Raw genomic sequence first — 19,199 nt, forward strand, 5'->3', positions numbered from 1 at the left:
GATAGATAACATCAGTCCCCTGGGCTCAAGCCTCCTGCTTACAGGTACACAAAACTGCTTTCTACAAAACTTTCATTTAAAGGCAGAGTCTCACTCTGTAGTCCACCTGGCCAGCATGATTTTGCTTTAGTATCTCAAAATGCTGGAATTTCAAGCAAAAACTACATAGTCAACATCAAACTTTTTTTCAAAACACTTTTATTTTTGTTTAATGCGTATAAATGTTTTGCCAGTGTGTATGTATGTGTACCATGTATGTGTATGGTGCCTGAAGAAGCTAGAAGAGTGTATCAGATTTTATGAGATATCACTGGGTGCCAGGATTTGAACCAAGGTCCTCTGCAGAAGCAGCAAGTGCTCGTAAACCACTGAGCCCCAAAATGTTTCTTTATTTAATTCAAGCCAACCATCACTTTCTTTTTATTTTTTAATTTAATTTATTTATTTATTCGTTCATTCATTCATTTATTTTTTTGGTTTTTCAAGACAGGGTTTCTCTGTATAACTTTGTGCCTTTTCCTGGATCTCGCTCAGTAGCCCAGGCTGGTCTCAAACTCACAAAGATCCACCTGGCTCTGCCTGCTGAGTGCTGGGATTAAAGGCATGCGCCACCACTGCCTGGCTCACTTCCTTTTTAAAGGATAGTTCTTTTTCCTTAAAACTATAGAAAGGCAGACATGATGTCAAACACCTCTAGTTCCAACACTTGGAATGTAAAGAGAGGAGGATTAGGTGTTCAAGGCTAGCCAGATTTGTATAAAGATCACGCTTGGGTTACAGGAAACCCTGCCTCATTACTAACTCAACAATGACATTTTTGTTTTGTTTTGTTTTGTTTTTTTGTTTTTAGAGACAGGGTTTCTCTGTGTAGTTTTGGTGCCTGTCCTGGATCTCGATTTGTAGACCAGGCTGGCCTTGAACTCACAGAGATCTGCCTGGCTCTGCCTCCCGAGTGCTGAGATTAAAGGTGTGCACCACCACTGCCATCCAGCTTGACATCTTTTTATTAATAAGAAACCAATATAAAAATTTCATGGTTTTAAAAGAAAAAGCATTGTCAATCATGAGATAAAGGGAATCCCAGTCCTCGAACAGCATATTAATGGTTGCTATAACTAGTAACTGAGAAATTAATAAGACTTTACCAATGTTTCCTTGGTGAATGAACCATTTTGGAAAATACTCATGAGAAAATTGAACCTAGCCCATCGTGTTCTTAATCAGTGCTTTGCAAACAAGTACACAGAGAACACTACCATATAAAGGACTGCCACACAATAGAACATGGCTTGAAGTCCTTTGTTTTAGCCTCAAACTTTATCTAAGAATAACCCTAACCTCCACATGCACACTCATCTCATGCTGACCAGAGGAAAGCCTGCATCTCACTTTCCTATGCCTCTGATGTGCATGTGCATGTACACTGTCTGAACATAGCTATACTCCAGTCTGACAAACTCAGTTTGGGGGCGGAGAGATGGCTCAGCACTTAAAGACACTAGCTGCTCTTCCAGGAGACCTGGGCTAGATTCCCAGCACCCACATGTTCTCTCACAACCACCTGTAACTCAATTTCCATGAGATGAACCATTCTTGTGACCTTCCTGGGGCACAAAGCACACATGTGGTACACATGCATAAATAGTCAGGCAAAAGGCTCATACACACAGATTAAATCCATGTAAAACAATTTAAGAAACTCAGGTTTAAGGAATTCTGCTTTAGTGAATTTGATAGCACTTAAAAAGTGATATGTCGAGTCTGGGGTTGTAGGTCTCCAGTAGAGTACTTGCCTAGCTTGCATGGTTAACGAGCACTTATAAAAACTTTACATGGAAATATTCCCTCATGGTGAGGGGAGGCCTGCTGGCCTGACTTAGTATCATCATTTCCACTAACTGCTTCATTCTGAACCTTATAAATCAAAGGTATCTGTCTGAGAAATAATCACTTGTTAGAATTTCATTTAATACCCTTCTTCCCCCCCCCCCCCCCCCCGCCCCAAACAAAACAAACAAAACCACCCCAGTACAGGTGGACTAGCCTAACCCAATTCCTGTGCAAAACAAACAATAATGTCCTCACTCTCATTCTTTCTCATCCAAGTTCCACTGTTTTCATTGGTGCTCAAAAAATGATTGGTGATTTTATCTGGTCTTGTTCTTAGTGTTTCCTTTTAGAAGCACTGGCCTCTGAAAACAATCTCATTTACTCTCTAAAGATATTAGAATACAAGAGACAGATGCTTCCTAACTGTTGTTTCACCAGCCCATAGAAAGAACTGGTTGTCTGGGCCAGTGCAGCCGAGCTGGACAACAACAAAATAAGAACCATGCATCCGATGTAAGCACTGCAAGACTTTCTCTCTACACAAAGTCTTGCTCCACCAACTGAAAATGCTGCTAACCTAAACAGAGGTGCACTTCAGTGCGATGGCTGCTTTATATCTATCTCACTGGGGACTGTAACAGTCTGCAGAGGGGCAGTCAGTCCACAGAGGACCTGAGTGCCAGTGGGGGATCTGCACTACAGCCTGTCTCAATCACAATTCAGTGTAAGCAGAGGACGCCAGTGGGTTTTAGAGTACCAAGTTCTAACAATATGGACTCTTTCTTGAGGTGTTTTAGCATATTCTATTCTTAATAAATCCTGACAATACAGCTGGCTGTTTTGAGAAGGCCGTCCAGAAACAGGCGAAAGATAGAAGGAAGCAGAAGTGCCTGGTCACAATCATCTGGTCAGTGGCAGTGGCAGAAGGCAGCATGGGCTCTTCATTTCTTGGCCACCAGAGAAAACTGTGAAGCAGAATGGGGAGAAATCTCACCTTTAGTGATACTGAGTGTGTTATCACCACTTGCCACAAAGTCATAAAGTGCGACAAAGAGATTAGGGTCACTCTCAGTGGCTCCCAGCAAGTTCTCCTTGGAGCTCCACCTGATGGCTTCATTCAGTGCCTGAGATTCAGCGTCACAGCCATAGGGACGGTGCAAGACTTCTGAAAGACACAAGAGGGGGAAGTCCAGTGAGTGAGGCCGCTACAGTGCAGCTCAGTGTGGGGCAGCATCTGGGCTGCAGTGAATGAGGCCGCTACAGTGCAGCTCAGCGCAGGGCAGCATGTGGGCTGCTGGCTCACATGGAGACTTGTTCACAAGTCCCAAGAACAAGCCAGGGGTTAGCTCCAGCTCTCCTCCACTGGACAGTGAATTTAAAGCCAGCCTGAGCTACATGAGACTCTATCTCAAAAACACCACACAAGAGAGCAAGCAAAGGTGCTGTATTTCCTGGGTTTAATTAAGGGCAGCCACCAACTTGCTGAAACTGTACTACAGCATCAGAGGAAAGACCACAGCACGAGAATTTAGTTCTGATTTCAACGCAGTCACGTAAATCAGGCCAAATGAACAGCAAAGGTGCAGCTCTCTAACAATGAGAAACAAAACTTACAAACAGGTGCCTGCTAGCTTTATAAAGTATGTGTGATACTTTGCTGTGGTAATGACTTGCAACTTTTTAGAGGTGGGGTTGAGTGAGGGCCTTAAATGGCCCACACTGGCCTCAGTCTCAAACTTGCTATGCAGTGAAGGGTGACCTTGAACTCCTGATCTTTTGCTATCTATTACCCAGCCCCCCAACCTTGTCTCACACACACACACACACACACACACACACACACACACACACACACAAGTGCTAGGATTACAGGAGTGTCCCTATTGTGATAATGACCAGAAATATGAATGGTAAAATTAACAAACCCTTCTACGTTAGGTGCTTCCTTTATGCCTTCATATAAAAGAAACTGTAGGAAAAGTAAGTTTCTATTTACAAATAACAACTACAAACACAATGCTTCTAGCAAGACAAATGCTGAAGTTCTCTGCTAAACAAACACACATCTGAGTGAGGCATGGCAGCTCACACCTGAAACCCACCGCGCAGGAGGCATGCGAGGCCGGCCTAGACTACAGAATGAGACTTACCTTATCCCCAAAACAGTAAAGAAAGACAGAAAAAGAAACACAATTTAATTTAATACAAAATACTATTGACATCTAAAACATCTTTTTTATGTTATAATAGCTTACAATTGGTTCATTGCTTTAATTTTTTTAAAACTAAAATCTCTTTTCCTGGGCAGTAGACTTTTGTAAACTATCAATAATTTACTCAAGGTTCTAGAAAGTACCACCAATGTACTTTTGAGTTTCAATTATACACACCAGCTAAGGCCTTGTAAGATCTGTTTCTTCTCAAGGCCTTACCGTTTCTGCAGCTCTTCCTATACCACACTTGTTGACAATTACCTGACTCTCATACCCTAGCTTGGTTGTACAAAACAAACAAGAGAGGGAAAAAACAACCTCAAAAACACTGTTCTTCCAACAGCAATTTTCTTATCCAAGGGACTGTGTTAAGTGTCTGTTTGCAAATCATCTATCTATGTCCTGTGACATTTTTCTCTTTGTCTTTTTCCTAGGTGTTTTGTTTTTTTTTTTTTTTTTTAATTCAAAATTGGTTCAGCCATTCTGAAGGGAAAAGCTTTGCATCTGTGGCTCCGCGCGCGTGGCTTCGAGTCATCCCTCTTCTCCAGCTCTCCTTCAATCCCTTCGTTCGGACCCCCAGCAGATCTCACCTGGACTACTGCCTCCAGTCTTGTCTCCCTCAAATCCATCCTCCACACAGCTGGCAAAGTGATCTATTTAAGACAAAAAGTGGACCACATCACTCTTCATCATCAAACTGGAGCCTCCCCCCATTCCTGGCTTTCAAGCTCTTTAATAAGCCAAGTGGACCAAATTCTCTGCTTTACCCTCTCCACACCACACCTGCCCTGTAAACTTTAAGAGCGGTGCCTTCCACATCTGAGCCTTTGCTCATGGAATCACTATACCTGGAGTGGCCTTTCTCACTATTTCTTTGTATGTGTGTGCACAGTAGGTACACATCTGTTCACGTGGAGGCTAGAGGACAACCTCTCTGTTATTCCTTGGGAGCCATCCACCTTCTTTTTAAAATAGGTGTCTCACTGGCCTAGGGCTCATCAAGCTTAGTCAGGCTGGCTCCCCAGTACTGGGATTACAAGTGTGCCACCACCATGCTCAGCTTTTAAAAACCTGAGTTCTGGGAATCAAACTCAGCTCCCCACACTTGAAGACAAGAACTTTACTGGAAGAGCTTATCTATCTTCCCGGCCCTCCTTCCCTGCTTTTCTCTTAACTGGCTGACTCCTCACTTCACCACACTCAGTCTCCTTCTGAATCTGCAGTCTCCCCGAAAACCACATTTACAGCACCAACCCCTCCTCTCTAGATTTCTTTCCCAACCTCACAATGTACTTCTTATGGATAACAATCACATTTCTTCCCAAAGGTTCCATAATCTGTACTCAATAGCTGTTAGTTGCATGATGCCCAACTTACACAAAAAAAAACGTAAGAGACAGGAAACAATGAAATGTATCTAAAATATACTAACCAGATGAGTGTGGTGGGCACACCTTTAATCTCAGCACTGGGGAGGCAGAAGCAGGCAGATCTCCTGAGTTCAAGGTTCCAGGCTATTCAGAGCTATAGTGCATACACAATGAGACCCCGATGCAAAAACAAGCCCGGCGGTGGTAGCGCACGCCTGTAATCCCAGCACTCGGGAGGCAAAGGCAGGTGGATCTCTGTGAGTTCGAGGCCAGCCTGGTCTACAAAGTGAGTTCCAGGACAGCCTCCAAAGCTACAGAGAAACCCTGTCTCGAAAAAACAAAAAAAAACCAACCAACAACAACAACAACAAAACCCAAACCCAACCAAACAAAGCTGCCCATTAAGTAATATTTAGAACTTGATTTTCTGTAATGTTCAGAAGATGCTAAAACCAACGTAAACACAATGGAAGACAAAATTAGCAAATAGCACATTTACCTTTGTAAAACCCAGCATCGTCAACGTTAAGATCCACAAAGCCAAACTGAGCAAACAAACTGGTATTGTGCAGGGTTTCCCAACACCAAGGCCAGAAATCACCAATGACACCACTAGAATTTACAAAGTAAAGCTACTCTCCACCCCCTACCCGCTTCCAGTCTGTTTCTCCTGCCACACTTCTCCACCCACTCTGTTCTTGTTCATGTCTCTGTTCTTAACTCTCACAGAACACCTAGGAGTCCAGGGAGATGGCTCAGTGGTAATGCCGCCTGCTGCCAAGCTTGCCAACCCTGGCTCCATGCTTGGAAACCACATGGAGGAATAGAGAACCTACTGTCAAAAACTGTCCTCTGACTCTCACATGTGACTACATACATGTGTGCGTGCACACACCTAAATTAATGTAAACAATTTAAAATCTCCAAAATCTATGCATTTCTCACCCACCCTTTTCCATTAGGCTACTGATTTCTGTTGTGTCTATACTTGTTCCTTGTAAAGCTTTAAAAAAAAAAAAGTCAGATTGTTACTCTATGTTTAAAATTCTTCATTGGTCCCAATTTTAGAGTAAAAAGCAAATCTTTAAAGGGCCTTTCAGGTCCCTCACAGTTTAATTTGCCCAATTCATCTTCCTTTTAAAGACAGGGTATCACTATGTAGCCCTGGCTGGTCTTGAACTCACAGAGGTCCACCTCCCTCTTTTTCCCCATTGCCTGGGATTAAAAGTATGGACCATCATACATAGCTGGGATTTGAACCCCAGTCCTTGGCTAGCATAGGGAGTGCTCTTAACCACTGAGCCCTCCTCTAGCCCTAGTACATTTCTCCCCTGGTCTTCCTTCAATGCTGACCACAACCTCCTCTACTACTGCTTAAACATGGCAGGTATACACCCCTGCCTTTCCCCACTGGCCTTTTCTTCTGCCTCAGTGACATTTCACTCAAATACAACTCTGGGGATAACATTTTCTGAGGATCCTATGTTGAAGTGCATCACTGCTATCAACACTCCAACATCTCCCATGTTTCCTTTCCTGATTTAGTTGCCTCCAGTTTGTTCTACAAAACATATCACACAATTTACCTACTTAGGATACACATGTATATTACCTAACTCTTCCGGGTGCAATGTTTTATGAGGACAGGAATTTTTCTTGAATAATGAACAACAATAGCCCTTCTCCCCTGACCCAAAAGTGTTCATATATGAGGCTTTTTTAAAAAAAGATTTTTTAAAAAAAATCAGGCATGTGGCACATGGCTGCAGCCCCAGTATTCCAGATGCTGAGCCAGAAGATCTTAAGACCCACATCAGATAAGTTTGCACAACATAGCAAGACTGTATCTCCAAACAAAGCAACCAACACACAACAAAAGGCTTGTTGAAGGATAATCATGTGGCCTGCAAACTCACAGCAGGTACTATTGGAGGGTGCAGCAAACGCTCTGGCACACAGCATAGCTCACTTTACACTGGACGCCCTTTTATATATGATGAACAAAATTTCTGCACTGCTGACTGTCAATACATAAGGAAATACCTAGACATGTTTCATCTATTCTGGGAAGGAACTCTGTGCCCAAAAGGGGGCTAGTAAAGGCAAGTTATTATCTTCAAAACTATATTACTTGGCAAAAAAAGAAAAAAAGAATGGAGTTCACAGAACAATTTTCTGTACATTTTAAAGCTATGGAAAAAATTGGAGGAGGGAGTTAAATATAATCAACACATGAAAAGCTTTTTAAAAATTTTAATAAATTTAATAAAAGTCAACCAATGGTACATAGCCCTTAAATGAAGTAACAAGCACAAGGTAAAGGCAGTGTCTAAGGGAAAACACCTCAAAGAATCCAAGCCAAGGAGACAGCCTTTCCGTTCCAAGCATGCCCTCCCATCTCCGGCTAGCACAGTTTCCTTCCTTCCTTCCTTCCTCCCTTCCTTCTTTCTTTCTTCCCACTCACTCTCTTGTTCTTGCAGAACAAGTTCCTGTGCAATCTGCCTGCACAGGATATCCCCAGAAAACACTGCCTACCCACTAGCACCAAACAAAAAGAAAATATCTTCCAACAAAAACATCTGAATTCTGTCTAAGGCCAGAGCTAAGCAAAGAGTTAAGGAATGATCTTAGCTGGAAGGCTAGGGAGCGATGATTTAAAGAAATAAGAGAGAGAAAACTAAGGAACAAAGCAAGGAACCAAAGCCTGTAGGTGGAGGACCTGGAGCCTCGGCCATCAGGTCCAGTGTACGACGCATCTGCCACCAGTTAAGACAGGCCAGCCACCAGTTAAGACAGGCCAGCCGGATGAGTCAGAGGTCCTGCGCCCACTTCAATGTCAGTGTGTGGGCTAGAATGTCTAACTTCTGAACCACGCAGGCTGGTTAACTTAGCACGTTAACTAACTCCTTCAGTTAACTCACTGCTATAGAGGTAGACCGTAAAAACAGCAGTAAAGGACTCCAAACTTGACTGACTTGCATAAAAGATTAGGGAGCAGAAATATTGACAACCAAAAAGAAGTAATCTTTATCTTTTCTACTGATACACTGTAGAACACACACGAACACACACACAAACACACACACACACACACACACACACACACACACGCAACATACTTAAAATCCAGAATAATAAAACTGAAATACAAATTCAAATTCAGAGGAAATGTGGATATTTAATATTTAGCTTATAAAACACAGTTTCAATATTTATTCAGTCAGGGTTTTTTTTTTAAATCATTTTCATTATAAATTTGTCAGGTAATAATTATTTTCTCAAAATGTTTTCATTACTTTATACTACTTAACAGTGTTCTACTTTGACTGTATATTGTCTAAGAAGCTAGTAATAATTTTTAATACCTCTTGAAAAAACTATTTTAGTTGGATATATTTGGTAGTTTTCAATTCAGCTTAAGTTTTTCAATCAGGACGTACATCGAACATCATTTTAAAGATTATTCATGTTCTTCCATTGTTTATTAAAAGTCTAGTATACAGGCTGTGGTGGCGCACGCCTTTACTCTCAGCTCTCAGGAGGCAGAAGCAGGCGGGCCTCTGTGAGTCTGAGGCCAGTCTAGTCTACAGAGTGAGTTCCAGGCCAGCCAGTAAGACAGTGAGACCCTGTCTCACATAAAACAAGGCTGAGCATGGTAGCACACTCCTTAACTCCCAGCGCTGGCTGAGGCAGGCAGATCTCTCCAAGTTCCAGGCCATTGTGAGATCCTGCCCCCAAAACCAAACCAACCAACTAAGCTAACGGAAGAGTATAGTAGTATAAAGTACCAGAAAAAGCAAACCATATAAATCTTCACTGACCACAATGGAGGTAAAAGGAGAAGATTAATCCACATTTCATTACTGTGTTATCTACCTCCACCCCATCCCAGCCCTCTTCTCTGAACATACCTGCCACACGGGCCACACGCAATTCTGAGGCATCCCTGCCTGGGCAGGGCAGCAAGGTGTCCAGGTCTCTGCAATAACTGGCTGGAGGCAGCTGAACAGGTCCCAGGACCATGCCTTTGGCCAAGCAGCAACTAAGCTAAATTGTTCTGAATAGAGGAGCCTTAAAATACCACTCTGGCCAGCAATCCATACACGTGGGACATTTACTCAGAGGCCAGAAAGAACAAAGGACAAGTTCAACCCACAGGGGCGGAGACCTGAGTAAGGGTGGGGCTACTCCAAAAGCTCAGGGGTGAGGGTGGGGATGATACACAGGCTATTTCAGTCACACAACAGTAACAATTCCATGATAAAATCAGCCAAGATCAGTAGGTACAGAAGTTCCAGCCCAGAGGTAATGAGGTGAGACTGTTCAGTGTTTCCTTGGAGAAAACCTGTTTACAGTACAACACCAAACACACTTTGAAAAGACAGGAAACGCCTAACAAGACTCATCTGTACATCACTCTAGTTAGTTCAAGAAACCACAAATCCAAAGTAAAGAAATAGTTACTGTGTGACTCATAAGCACAGGCAGAAGCAGAGAGCAACTAACCAACTGCCTTTCCTAACAACGGGCCTGTGTGGTTCAATGCAGGTAAAAGCACAGCTCACAGACCTAAAAGCTGTGAATGCTGAAACCTGGAAAGGCAAAAGCCTAATTTCAAGTACAGAAGAAAGTTACATAAAGTTTAAGACCTTAAAAATCAGAGTGATCTATGAGACACAAACTAATAAAGTAAGTGATGGATAACTCAGCAGTGTGGCCTACAAAAATAATTCAGAGAACATGGTGGCACATAGCTAATACCAAAGCTTGGCTAGGTAGAAGCTTCTGAGTTCAATGCCAGCCTGTGCTACAGATCCTGTCTCAAAAAGCCTCAACCACAGCACCAATAATAGTAGTAATACAAAACAGTGCTTATAACTGTACAGCTGGGAATGTCCACTGCATTGATTATTAAGCACCTACCATATACCAGTTATTTAGGTCAATAAAAGTAACATAGTAAAATTACAGAGACGCAGGACCTAAGTACTCACATTAAATAAAAAATATAAAAATACATGTTGTAATTAACACTGCAAGAGAAAGACTGACTTCAATGTATGTTATCAACAACACTTTACAAACTAAAACTGTGTTCTCAATGAAACAAACCTTTACAAAGCTACTGTATCCACACTGTGGGAAAGCAAAAATTAAATGACTAAATGCTACTTCAAATGACTCAGAATTTCAAATACCAGGTGGAATTTCTCTTTCTGAGGATTCTAAAACTTTTCTGGAAGAGTATCTCCATAATACATGATCTGTTCATATGGAGAGCATATGATTTACTATTCAATTAGTAAATCTTAAGCCATCAGTAATTTTATAGTGTGTTCTTACAGTGTAGAAGAAATAAATGCATAAGCAAAATGTGGTATGTACATAATAGTGGAGTATTATTATTCAGTCATAAAAAGGAATAAAATTGGGTTGGGGATTTAGCTCAGTGGTAGAGCGCTTGCCTAGAAAGCGCAAGGCCCTGGGTTTGATCCTCAGCTTAAAAAAAAAAAAGGAATAAAATTGGTTATATGTTACAACAAATATATGCTTTGAAAGTATCATAAGAATCCAGACACGCCAGGTGGTGGTGGCTCATATCTTTAATCCCAGCACTTGGGAGGCAGAGTCAGGTGGATCTCTGTGAGTTCAAGGCCAGCCTAGGCTACAGAGCGAGTTTCAGGAAAGTCTCCAAAGCTACACAGAGAAATCCTGTCTCGAAAAAACCAAAGGGGGTAAAAAAAGCCAGACACAAAAGAACAAATACTTCATAATTCCATTGATATGAAATATCTTGACTTTTCTTTTATACAGATGCCCAAAAATGTGAATAAATTTAATGTTAAAGAATTGCACAGTGAAAATGTTTATGGCAAATTTTATGTTATTTACATTTTATCATAATAAAAATTCAAATAACTTGCATCTCTAAAGACCTTTTGATTATTGGATTACAATTATCATTTACTGTATTAAAACCAAGAAATCTTAACAATGATTATTAATTGTAAAATATCAAATTCATTATCAGTAAGAATAACATTTGTATTAAAAAGGACTTTTCAGGGTTGGGGATTTAGCTCAGTGGTAGAGCGCTTGCCTAGCAAGCGCAAGGCCCTGGGTTCGATCCTCAGCTCCAAAAAAAAAAAAAAAAAATCAGAAAAAAATAAAAAGGATTTTTCAAAAGACAATTGAAAGAGTAGCATTGTCATTGTTTACAAGTGATTTTAGCAACACCTTGAAGCAAGGAGGTGTACTGTTTAAAAGAAAGTGACAACCGCAGCCAGGAATAAAGGAATCTTAGCAGGCATGCCTGACGGGGCAGGGAGATCCTCAGAGGCAAGACCACTGAAGCCAGAAGGGAAGAACATGGTGTGTCCAGGATGAAAAGTGTGGCCACTGCTGAGGCTGCCTGAGGCGGCCAGAGCAACTATCTGAGGACTTAGACTCTACTCCAATTACAAAAGGAAATCCGGTGAACTGCCCCAAGCAGGGAAGTCAGACGGCCTGACTTCCATTTTTAAGATAATCACCACTACTTGGGAAGCGGGGTAATGACTCAGAGAAAAAAACTGAGAAACTGCTGGGAGTCAGGAGGAGGATCGTGTTGGCTTGGAGAACAATGACAGCCGTGGAAACAAAGGGAGAGCAGATGTACTTAAAATGTGGTTCACAGAGGGAACTGCTTCGACACAGCAGAAGGAGAAACAAAGACTTGGAGCCAGAGAGCGTGGGTAGTTGCCATGAATACTCAGAAGCAAGTTTCCCGAGGAATTCAACTGAGAAGGTACAAGGACGCACTTGAAGCATCAAGCTCAAGCTCAGAGACGACCTTGGGGTGAAGGCGCCAACACTCAAGGGAATTAGAGCCAGCACTTGAGGGGGTGGTGGAGAGAAAGCTCCACTGGTAGAAGCACTTGTTACCAAGTTTGATGACCAGAGTTCAATCCCAGGAGCCTACATATAAGAGAGCGCCAACTCTCACGAGTTGTCCTCTGACCTCCACGGGCACAACAGGGTACATACATACAACTACACTACAACCCCCAAGGAAATAAATAGATGCAAAATTTAAAATAAGTCAAGATGGGTGGAGAGCTGGCTCTGTTGAGCAATTACTTGCTACATAAGCATAAGGATCTAAGTTTGATCCCCAGAATCCACTTAAAAGAGCTAGCCTGGTGGCATACATTTATAATCCAACATTAGGGAGGCAGACAGGTAAATGAATCCCTAGACCAGCCTAGCCTACTGAGCGAGTTCCAGGCAATAAGAGACCCTGTCTCAAAAAGAAAAAAAAAAAAAAAGTGGATATGGCTCCTAAGTAATAGTACCCCAGGTTATCATGTGCCTCCATACACACATGTGCACAGATTTGCACTCACATGAATACATGCGCACACACACACACACACACACACACACACACACACACACAAACTATAGATATGAAATCACTTAGTAATGAACTCACATCACACTTAATGGAGAATGCTGACTCAAATCACTGAAGATTCTTTTCTAGTTTGAAACTATGAAGCCTAGAAAGTAGCAAGATGACAATCTTAAATATGAAAAACAAAAACAAAACAAAGAAACAAACAAAAATCTACAGACATGGTCCAGTTAATAGAGAATACTTGTCCATTATGTGCAAGGCTCCAAGTTCATCATAGAAACAAATATTAACCTAAATTTCTATATCCATTGAAATTACCCTTTGGAGGCTGGAGAGAGTTTCAGTGGTTAAGAGTGCTGCTGTTCTCTCAGAGGACCTACCTGGGTTCAGTTCTCAGAACCCACATGGAGGCTCATAACCACTTATAACTCCAGTTATAGTTAAAGTTCCAGGGGATTCCAAAGCCCTCTTCTGACCTCCACGGGCACTGCATGCATCATGGCTCAGTGGTAAATAAAGTTTGGTTTCCAGCACCCAAGTTGGTAAGCTCATTACCTGTAACTACAGCATCCTCTTTTGTCCCTGAGGGCACTGCACTCAAATGCGCAGACTCGCACAGACTCGCGCAGACTCGCGCACTGTGGTAGTCTGAATGAGAATGGCCTCCGAAGGCTCATCTATTCCGATGCTTAGTGATAGGAAGTGGAATTGTCTGAGAAAGAAGGATTAGGAGGTGTGGCCTTGTTGAAGGAAGTGGGGGGAGGGAGCTTTGAAATGTCAAAAGCCCACATTAGGCCTAGTGTGTGTGTGTGTCTGTCTGTCTGTGTGTCTCTCTCCCCCACCCGCCTCTCTCTCTGTATATAGACCAGGCTATAAAGCTCCCAAGCTACTGCTCTAGAATCATGCCTGCCTGCATGCTGCCACACTCTCCACCATGATGATAGTGGGTGGACTAACCCTCTGAAACAGTAAGCAAATTCCAAATTAAATTCATTTAGAATAGCTGCCTTGGTCGTGGTCTCTTCACAGCAACAGAAACCCTAAGAACATTTGTTAAAGATTAGGATCATATAAAATTAAAAGGGGGCAAGCTGAAGATGTAGCTCAGCGAGCACACATAAAATTATTGAACAATAAAGAACAAAATACTGCTACGTGCTGTAACAGATGATCTCTGAAAGCATTACACCAAATGAAAAAAAGTAAAAAAATTAATGCATATTATATACTTCAATTTAGATTAGTGGTTCTCAACCTGTGGGTCACAACCCCTCTCAACCAACTCTTTCATGGGGTTGCCTAAAACTATCAGAAAACACAGATATTTACATTAAGATTCATAACAGTAGCAAAATTACAGTAATACAGTAGCAACGAAAATAATTTTATGTGTTGGGGGCAGCACACCATGAGGAACCACTGGTTTAGATGAAACTTTTAGAACAGGCAATCCATAGAAACAGAAGGCAGATTAATAGGAGCCTTGAGCTGCAGCAGAGAAACAGTCACTGACTGCTTATGGCTACACCTGACTTCTGTTTGGAGTTTACATCCTAAGATTAGACTATATTGGTGGTTGAGAAACTGCAACTACTTATAAAAACGGACAAAAATTCACTGACTTCTGTCCTGTTTTCAGACCTGACATTAGATAGTTAGGCTCTGAGTACACAGTTATTTACAACACAGGAAAGCAAATGATAATTACTTTGTGAGTCATATATATGAGCAAAGTTGTGGTAAGGATCTGTCACATTTCAACATCAAACTTCACTTTGAGGAACTAGTCCCTGGTAAGCAGAAAGATGGGTAAGGGACTCTATCTATCTAGTCAGTGGTTCTCAACCTTTCTAATGCTCCAACGGTTCCTCATGGTGTGCTGACACCAACCATAAAACTATTTCATTGCTACTTCATGACTGTAACTTTACTACCATTACGAATCATAATGTAAATCTCTGACATGCAGGATATCGATATCTGAGCCCTGTCAGGGTTGAGAACCACTGTTCTAAGTAGATTCATGTAATTTTCATTCAAACTTTTGATTATTTTCCCTTTCCAAAACAAATACTTGGTGGACTAGTCTCTCTCCCTTGTGGTGGGAATCAACCAGCTTCCCCCGCCCCCCCTTTTTTTTGTCTACATTTATTCAGTAACTCCCCACTAGCCCAAACCAGCCAATTCTGAGAGAATGGGAACTCACCCCACCCATATAAAAATTCCCCTTCCCACCTGAGAAGTCTATGGGAGGGGCCGTGGTGGTATATGTGTGTAGTGTGTGTGTGCTGGGGTGGCGGGGAGGGGGGCGGGACTGTGTTCAGTAAAGCTTTGTTGAGTGCTCAGCCCTTGCTTTTCCTCTCTTTTTATCCTTTAAATCGTTAGGTAAAAAGAAATGGTCCTGCAACCCTAGATGGTCTCACCAGCATCACTTGCAATCTCAGCCCTAGGGGCAGAGATTGGAGGATCCCAGGGACTTGCTGGCCATCGGCCTAACCTAAACAAGGTATACACCTCCTGAGGAACAATACAAAAAGTTGATCTCTGGCCTCATACACATACAATTAATGTTCATTCAGTGCAGTTTCTTCTTCGCACTATGAATTATATGCTAAAATGGTACGTTCAGAAGCAGACCAGACACGTGGGAATGTGGGTAAGCTACTAATACTTCAAGCTGAGTACAGTGGTGAAGGCCTGTAATCTCAGCTACCAGGAAAACTGAGGTGGTCCTCTAGCGTTTCTACACATGCACTCTGCACACACAGAAGTCACTAGACACACAATTTTTTTTAAAGGACAAATCGAAGTATTTAGAGAACTGATGGAGAGCTACACATTTGATCCTTTGTATCTATGTGTTCTGTATCCCCAGATCCAATTGTTGATAAGGTATTTGAGAGTATGAGGCACCAGAGAGTATATATGTTTCATAAAATCTCTTCCTCTGCAAGGGACCAAAGCTCTGCATTCCAGAACGTTTTAAGAGCCCTCAGAATAGACTGATATTTGGCTTTCCACACTTACACAGCAAAATGGACCTCTGATCTAAGGCTAGAAATGGGCAATAATGTCTTTCCCATGAGTGAAGGGATGGTGGAGAATGGATTTTAAGCAAGAGTAAAGCAAAACAAAGACATCATAGAAAAAGAAAAGTACAAATCGATATTCCTTATGATTACTAATTTAAAAACCTTTAATAAATTTATAACAAGTAAACTCCAACAGCAGGAATGCAAGGTTCATAAAAATCAATGTAATATACATTAATACAAATTAAGGAAAACATGATTACCTCAATATAAAAGTTCTTATTATGCAGGAAATTTTTTAAACAAGCATTCCCTGATTTAGCTATTATTGTAATTCCTTTTTTAAAGTGATGCTTACAAGTCATGCCTTGCAGAATTATTTCTGTTATGTTTACCAAGAATATGTAACAGCAGCTCTGTTTTGCTGAGTACCTGTCACAAGCGGAGTATGAGGCACAAGGAGCTGAACTATGAACAGCCCTATAAGGCAGCCGCTGTGAGCATAGACTTGGTGGCTACAGACCCTAGATCTGAGTCCAAGTGTGCCCACTTAGTGCATCTCTGTAACCTTTATCAAGCTGGCATCACTGTTCCTCAATTTCTTTGTCCATCAATGAACAACAACACAAGGGCTAGAGAGAAGGCACTGTGGCAAATGCTTGCTGCACACACGAGGACCTAAACTGGAACCCCCAACATCTACAGAAAAGGAAGGCACACTGCCTGTAATCCCAGCACCAGGGAAGAAGACATAGGAGGACACCTGGGGTTTACCGGCCAAATAGCCCAGCTAAATCAGTAAACTTGAGGTTTAACCAGAGATTATATCTCACAAAGTGAGATCGAAAGTGATTAAGGCCACCTGTAGTCAACCTCTGCCCCACCACACACACAGGAGCATCCAGGTATACACACACCTGCATAGAGGTGCATATACACACACCCACAAATAGACAATACTACAGTGGTTACTCAGAGAAGTGGCACAAGAATTTTAAAAGATTATATGTAAAGACTTTGAAACAAGGACTATATAAATATTTACCTTATTGATTGCAGACAGAAAGATTTGAGTAGAAGGAAAGATGACAAGCCTTATTTTAACAACTAATGACATGCTTAACCTTCTGCACACGCTTACATGCTTAACTAAGAGACTGCATGGATGTAAGAGAGGCTCGACCAACTTAGTTTGGATAAAAATGCACATGGCAGGACTAGAAAGAGGATTCAGTCGGCAGAACCACAGGAATCTGTATTTGATCTTCAGAAGCCACAGTTAAAAGACCAAGTGGGGGCACATGCTTGGACCTCTGAGCTTTAGCCCCAGCTGTGAAAGAAAATACATTCTCTTTGGTTTCTTGTTTGTTTGTTGGTTTGTTTTGTTGAGACAGAGTCTTACTATGTAGCTCTGACTGCCCTGGAACTCACTATGTAGACCAGGCTGGCCTCGAACTCAGAGATCCATCTGCCTCTGCCTCTGCCTCCACACCTGGGGAAAATATGTTCTTTTTCTTTGGAAAGTATGTTCTTAATGTAACAAATTATGTATCTTATATCTCATGACAGAATTTTTAATACTATAATTTAACACCATAATTTCCAACGATGACTTGGAGCATTTAGAGGTGGATGAAGCAGGATGATTCCTTGCTGTAGACACTGTCCTTTGCATTACAATGTTTAGCAACCCTGCCTTCTACCCAATAAAGGTCAGTAGCTCCCCTTTCTCAGCTATAACAATCAAAACTGTCTCCAGACATTCTCAAACATAATCTGGAGGGCATATTGCTCCTAGTTGAGGACCACTGACTGACTCTTGGCTGTAATCCTACAAGAGTCAGGGCTTTGACAAAGGTGTAAATAATTAACACTCACATCCAGTTGTTCACAATTTGAACCCAGTGCAAAGTAAGATTCACAAACAGCTTTTTACTAGGGAGATGCATTCTTACATTCCTTTTCATCCTTCTCTTCAACTACTGATAGCTTTCCCATTTAAGTAGATTTTACGATCTGTAATTTGAAAGTTGAACTAGTATTATGATATAGTTTATAAAAATTTTCATCATCAACAGATGGTAAGAAAAGGAAGGAAGGAAGGAAGGAAGGAAGGAAGGAAGGAAGGAAGAAAGAAAGAAAGGAAGAAAGAAAGAAAGAAAGAAAGAAAGAAAGAAAGAAAGAAAGAAAGAAAGAAAGAGAGATGGATGTTCTGGTTAATCCTGGTATTCCCCAAACTACTAGAATCTCCAGATTGGTTCCAGGCTTTCAAACCACTGTCTAGAACGTCCTTAAGTCATGTGGCTAATGCCATAAACATGGGGCTGGAGACCTGGCTCAGAGGTTAAGAGCAAAATCTTCTCTTGCAAAGGACAGAGTTCTTCTGTTCCCAGCTTCCAAAGCACTTGTATCTCCATCCCCAGAGGATCTGATACCTCTAAAGGCATCTGCACTCAAATATACACACATGCCCCAACACATAACTAAAAATAAATCTTTAAAAAGTAATTCATAAAAGAAAACCTTTAAAAATTGGTAAGCTACATAGCTCATAATCCCTAATATGTTTTAAAATACTTGTTTGAAGATATGAAAACTAAATGTCATGCATCTTCATGTTTCACAATATCTCTTGCATGCCATACTACGTGGGATGGTATACTACATCCATCAGTATTTCCCAAAGCCTCTTCTGCAAAATTAGATCAAGGACTCCATAGTCAAATAGGACTACGGTGGATGAGGATGCAACTTGAGCTTTCATGTTCCTGGTACTCAGGATATGAGGAGCAGCACAGCTAACTTGGAAAGCAGCTGGACAGTTCCCCACAATGCAAAGCACCTGAAAGGTGAGCCAGTACCCCCTCTCCTAAGGACTTACTAGAGAATGGAAACTGTAATCCATACAAAACCCACATGCAAACTTTTAAGCTCTTTTCAAAACTGCCCCAAACTGGGGCTGGAGAGATGGCACGGGAATTAATTAAGAGCAACTGTTTGTAACTCCAACTACAAAGACTCTGATGTTCTTTTCTGGCCTCCCCAGGCACCTGCATACATACAGCTTGCATACATATAGACATAAATACACACATAAGTAATATAAAAATCTTTTTTAAAAAAAATCACTTGGTGGTAGTGGCGCACAACTTTAATCCAGCATGCAGGAGGCAGAGGCAAGTTGGATTTCTGAGTTTGAGGCCAGCCTGGTCTACAGAGGGAGTTCCAGACAGCCAGGGCTACACAGAGAAACCGTGTTTAAAAACAAAAACAAAAACAAAAACAAACAAACAAAAAAAAACATTCAAACTGGAAAAAATCTAAATGTCCTTCAATGGATCAAAGAACAACATAA

The 19,199-nt window shown here is 41.5% G+C and overlaps 1 protein-coding gene across 7 annotated transcripts in view; it reads right to left on the reverse strand.

Moving 5' to 3' along the window:
* Abl2 (ABL proto-oncogene 2, non-receptor tyrosine kinase) overlaps positions 1 to 19,199 on the reverse strand; it is a 98,744-nt gene that overhangs the window by 25,119 nt on the left and 54,426 nt on the right. For 4 of the 7 annotated variants that reach the window (XM_036202216.1, XM_036202211.1, XM_036202215.1 and 1 more), the window contains exons 2-3: positions 4,634 to 4,696; positions 2,825 to 2,995 (exon numbers count right to left, since the gene is read on the reverse strand). In XM_036202216.1, coding sequence (XP_036058109.1) covers positions 2,825 to 2,995; positions 4,634 to 4,696 — 234 coding nt within the window. The remainder of the gene's footprint in view (positions 1 to 2,824; positions 2,996 to 4,633; positions 4,697 to 19,199) is intronic. The other 3 variants (XM_036202217.1, XM_036202214.1, XM_036202212.1) reach the window with 1 other exon arrangement.

The sequence above is a fragment of the Onychomys torridus genome, chromosome 11, assembly GCF_903995425.1.
Source record: "Onychomys torridus chromosome 11, mOncTor1.1, whole genome shotgun sequence".
In the NCBI taxonomy this organism is placed as follows: Eukaryota; Metazoa; Chordata; class Mammalia; order Rodentia; family Cricetidae; genus Onychomys; species Onychomys torridus.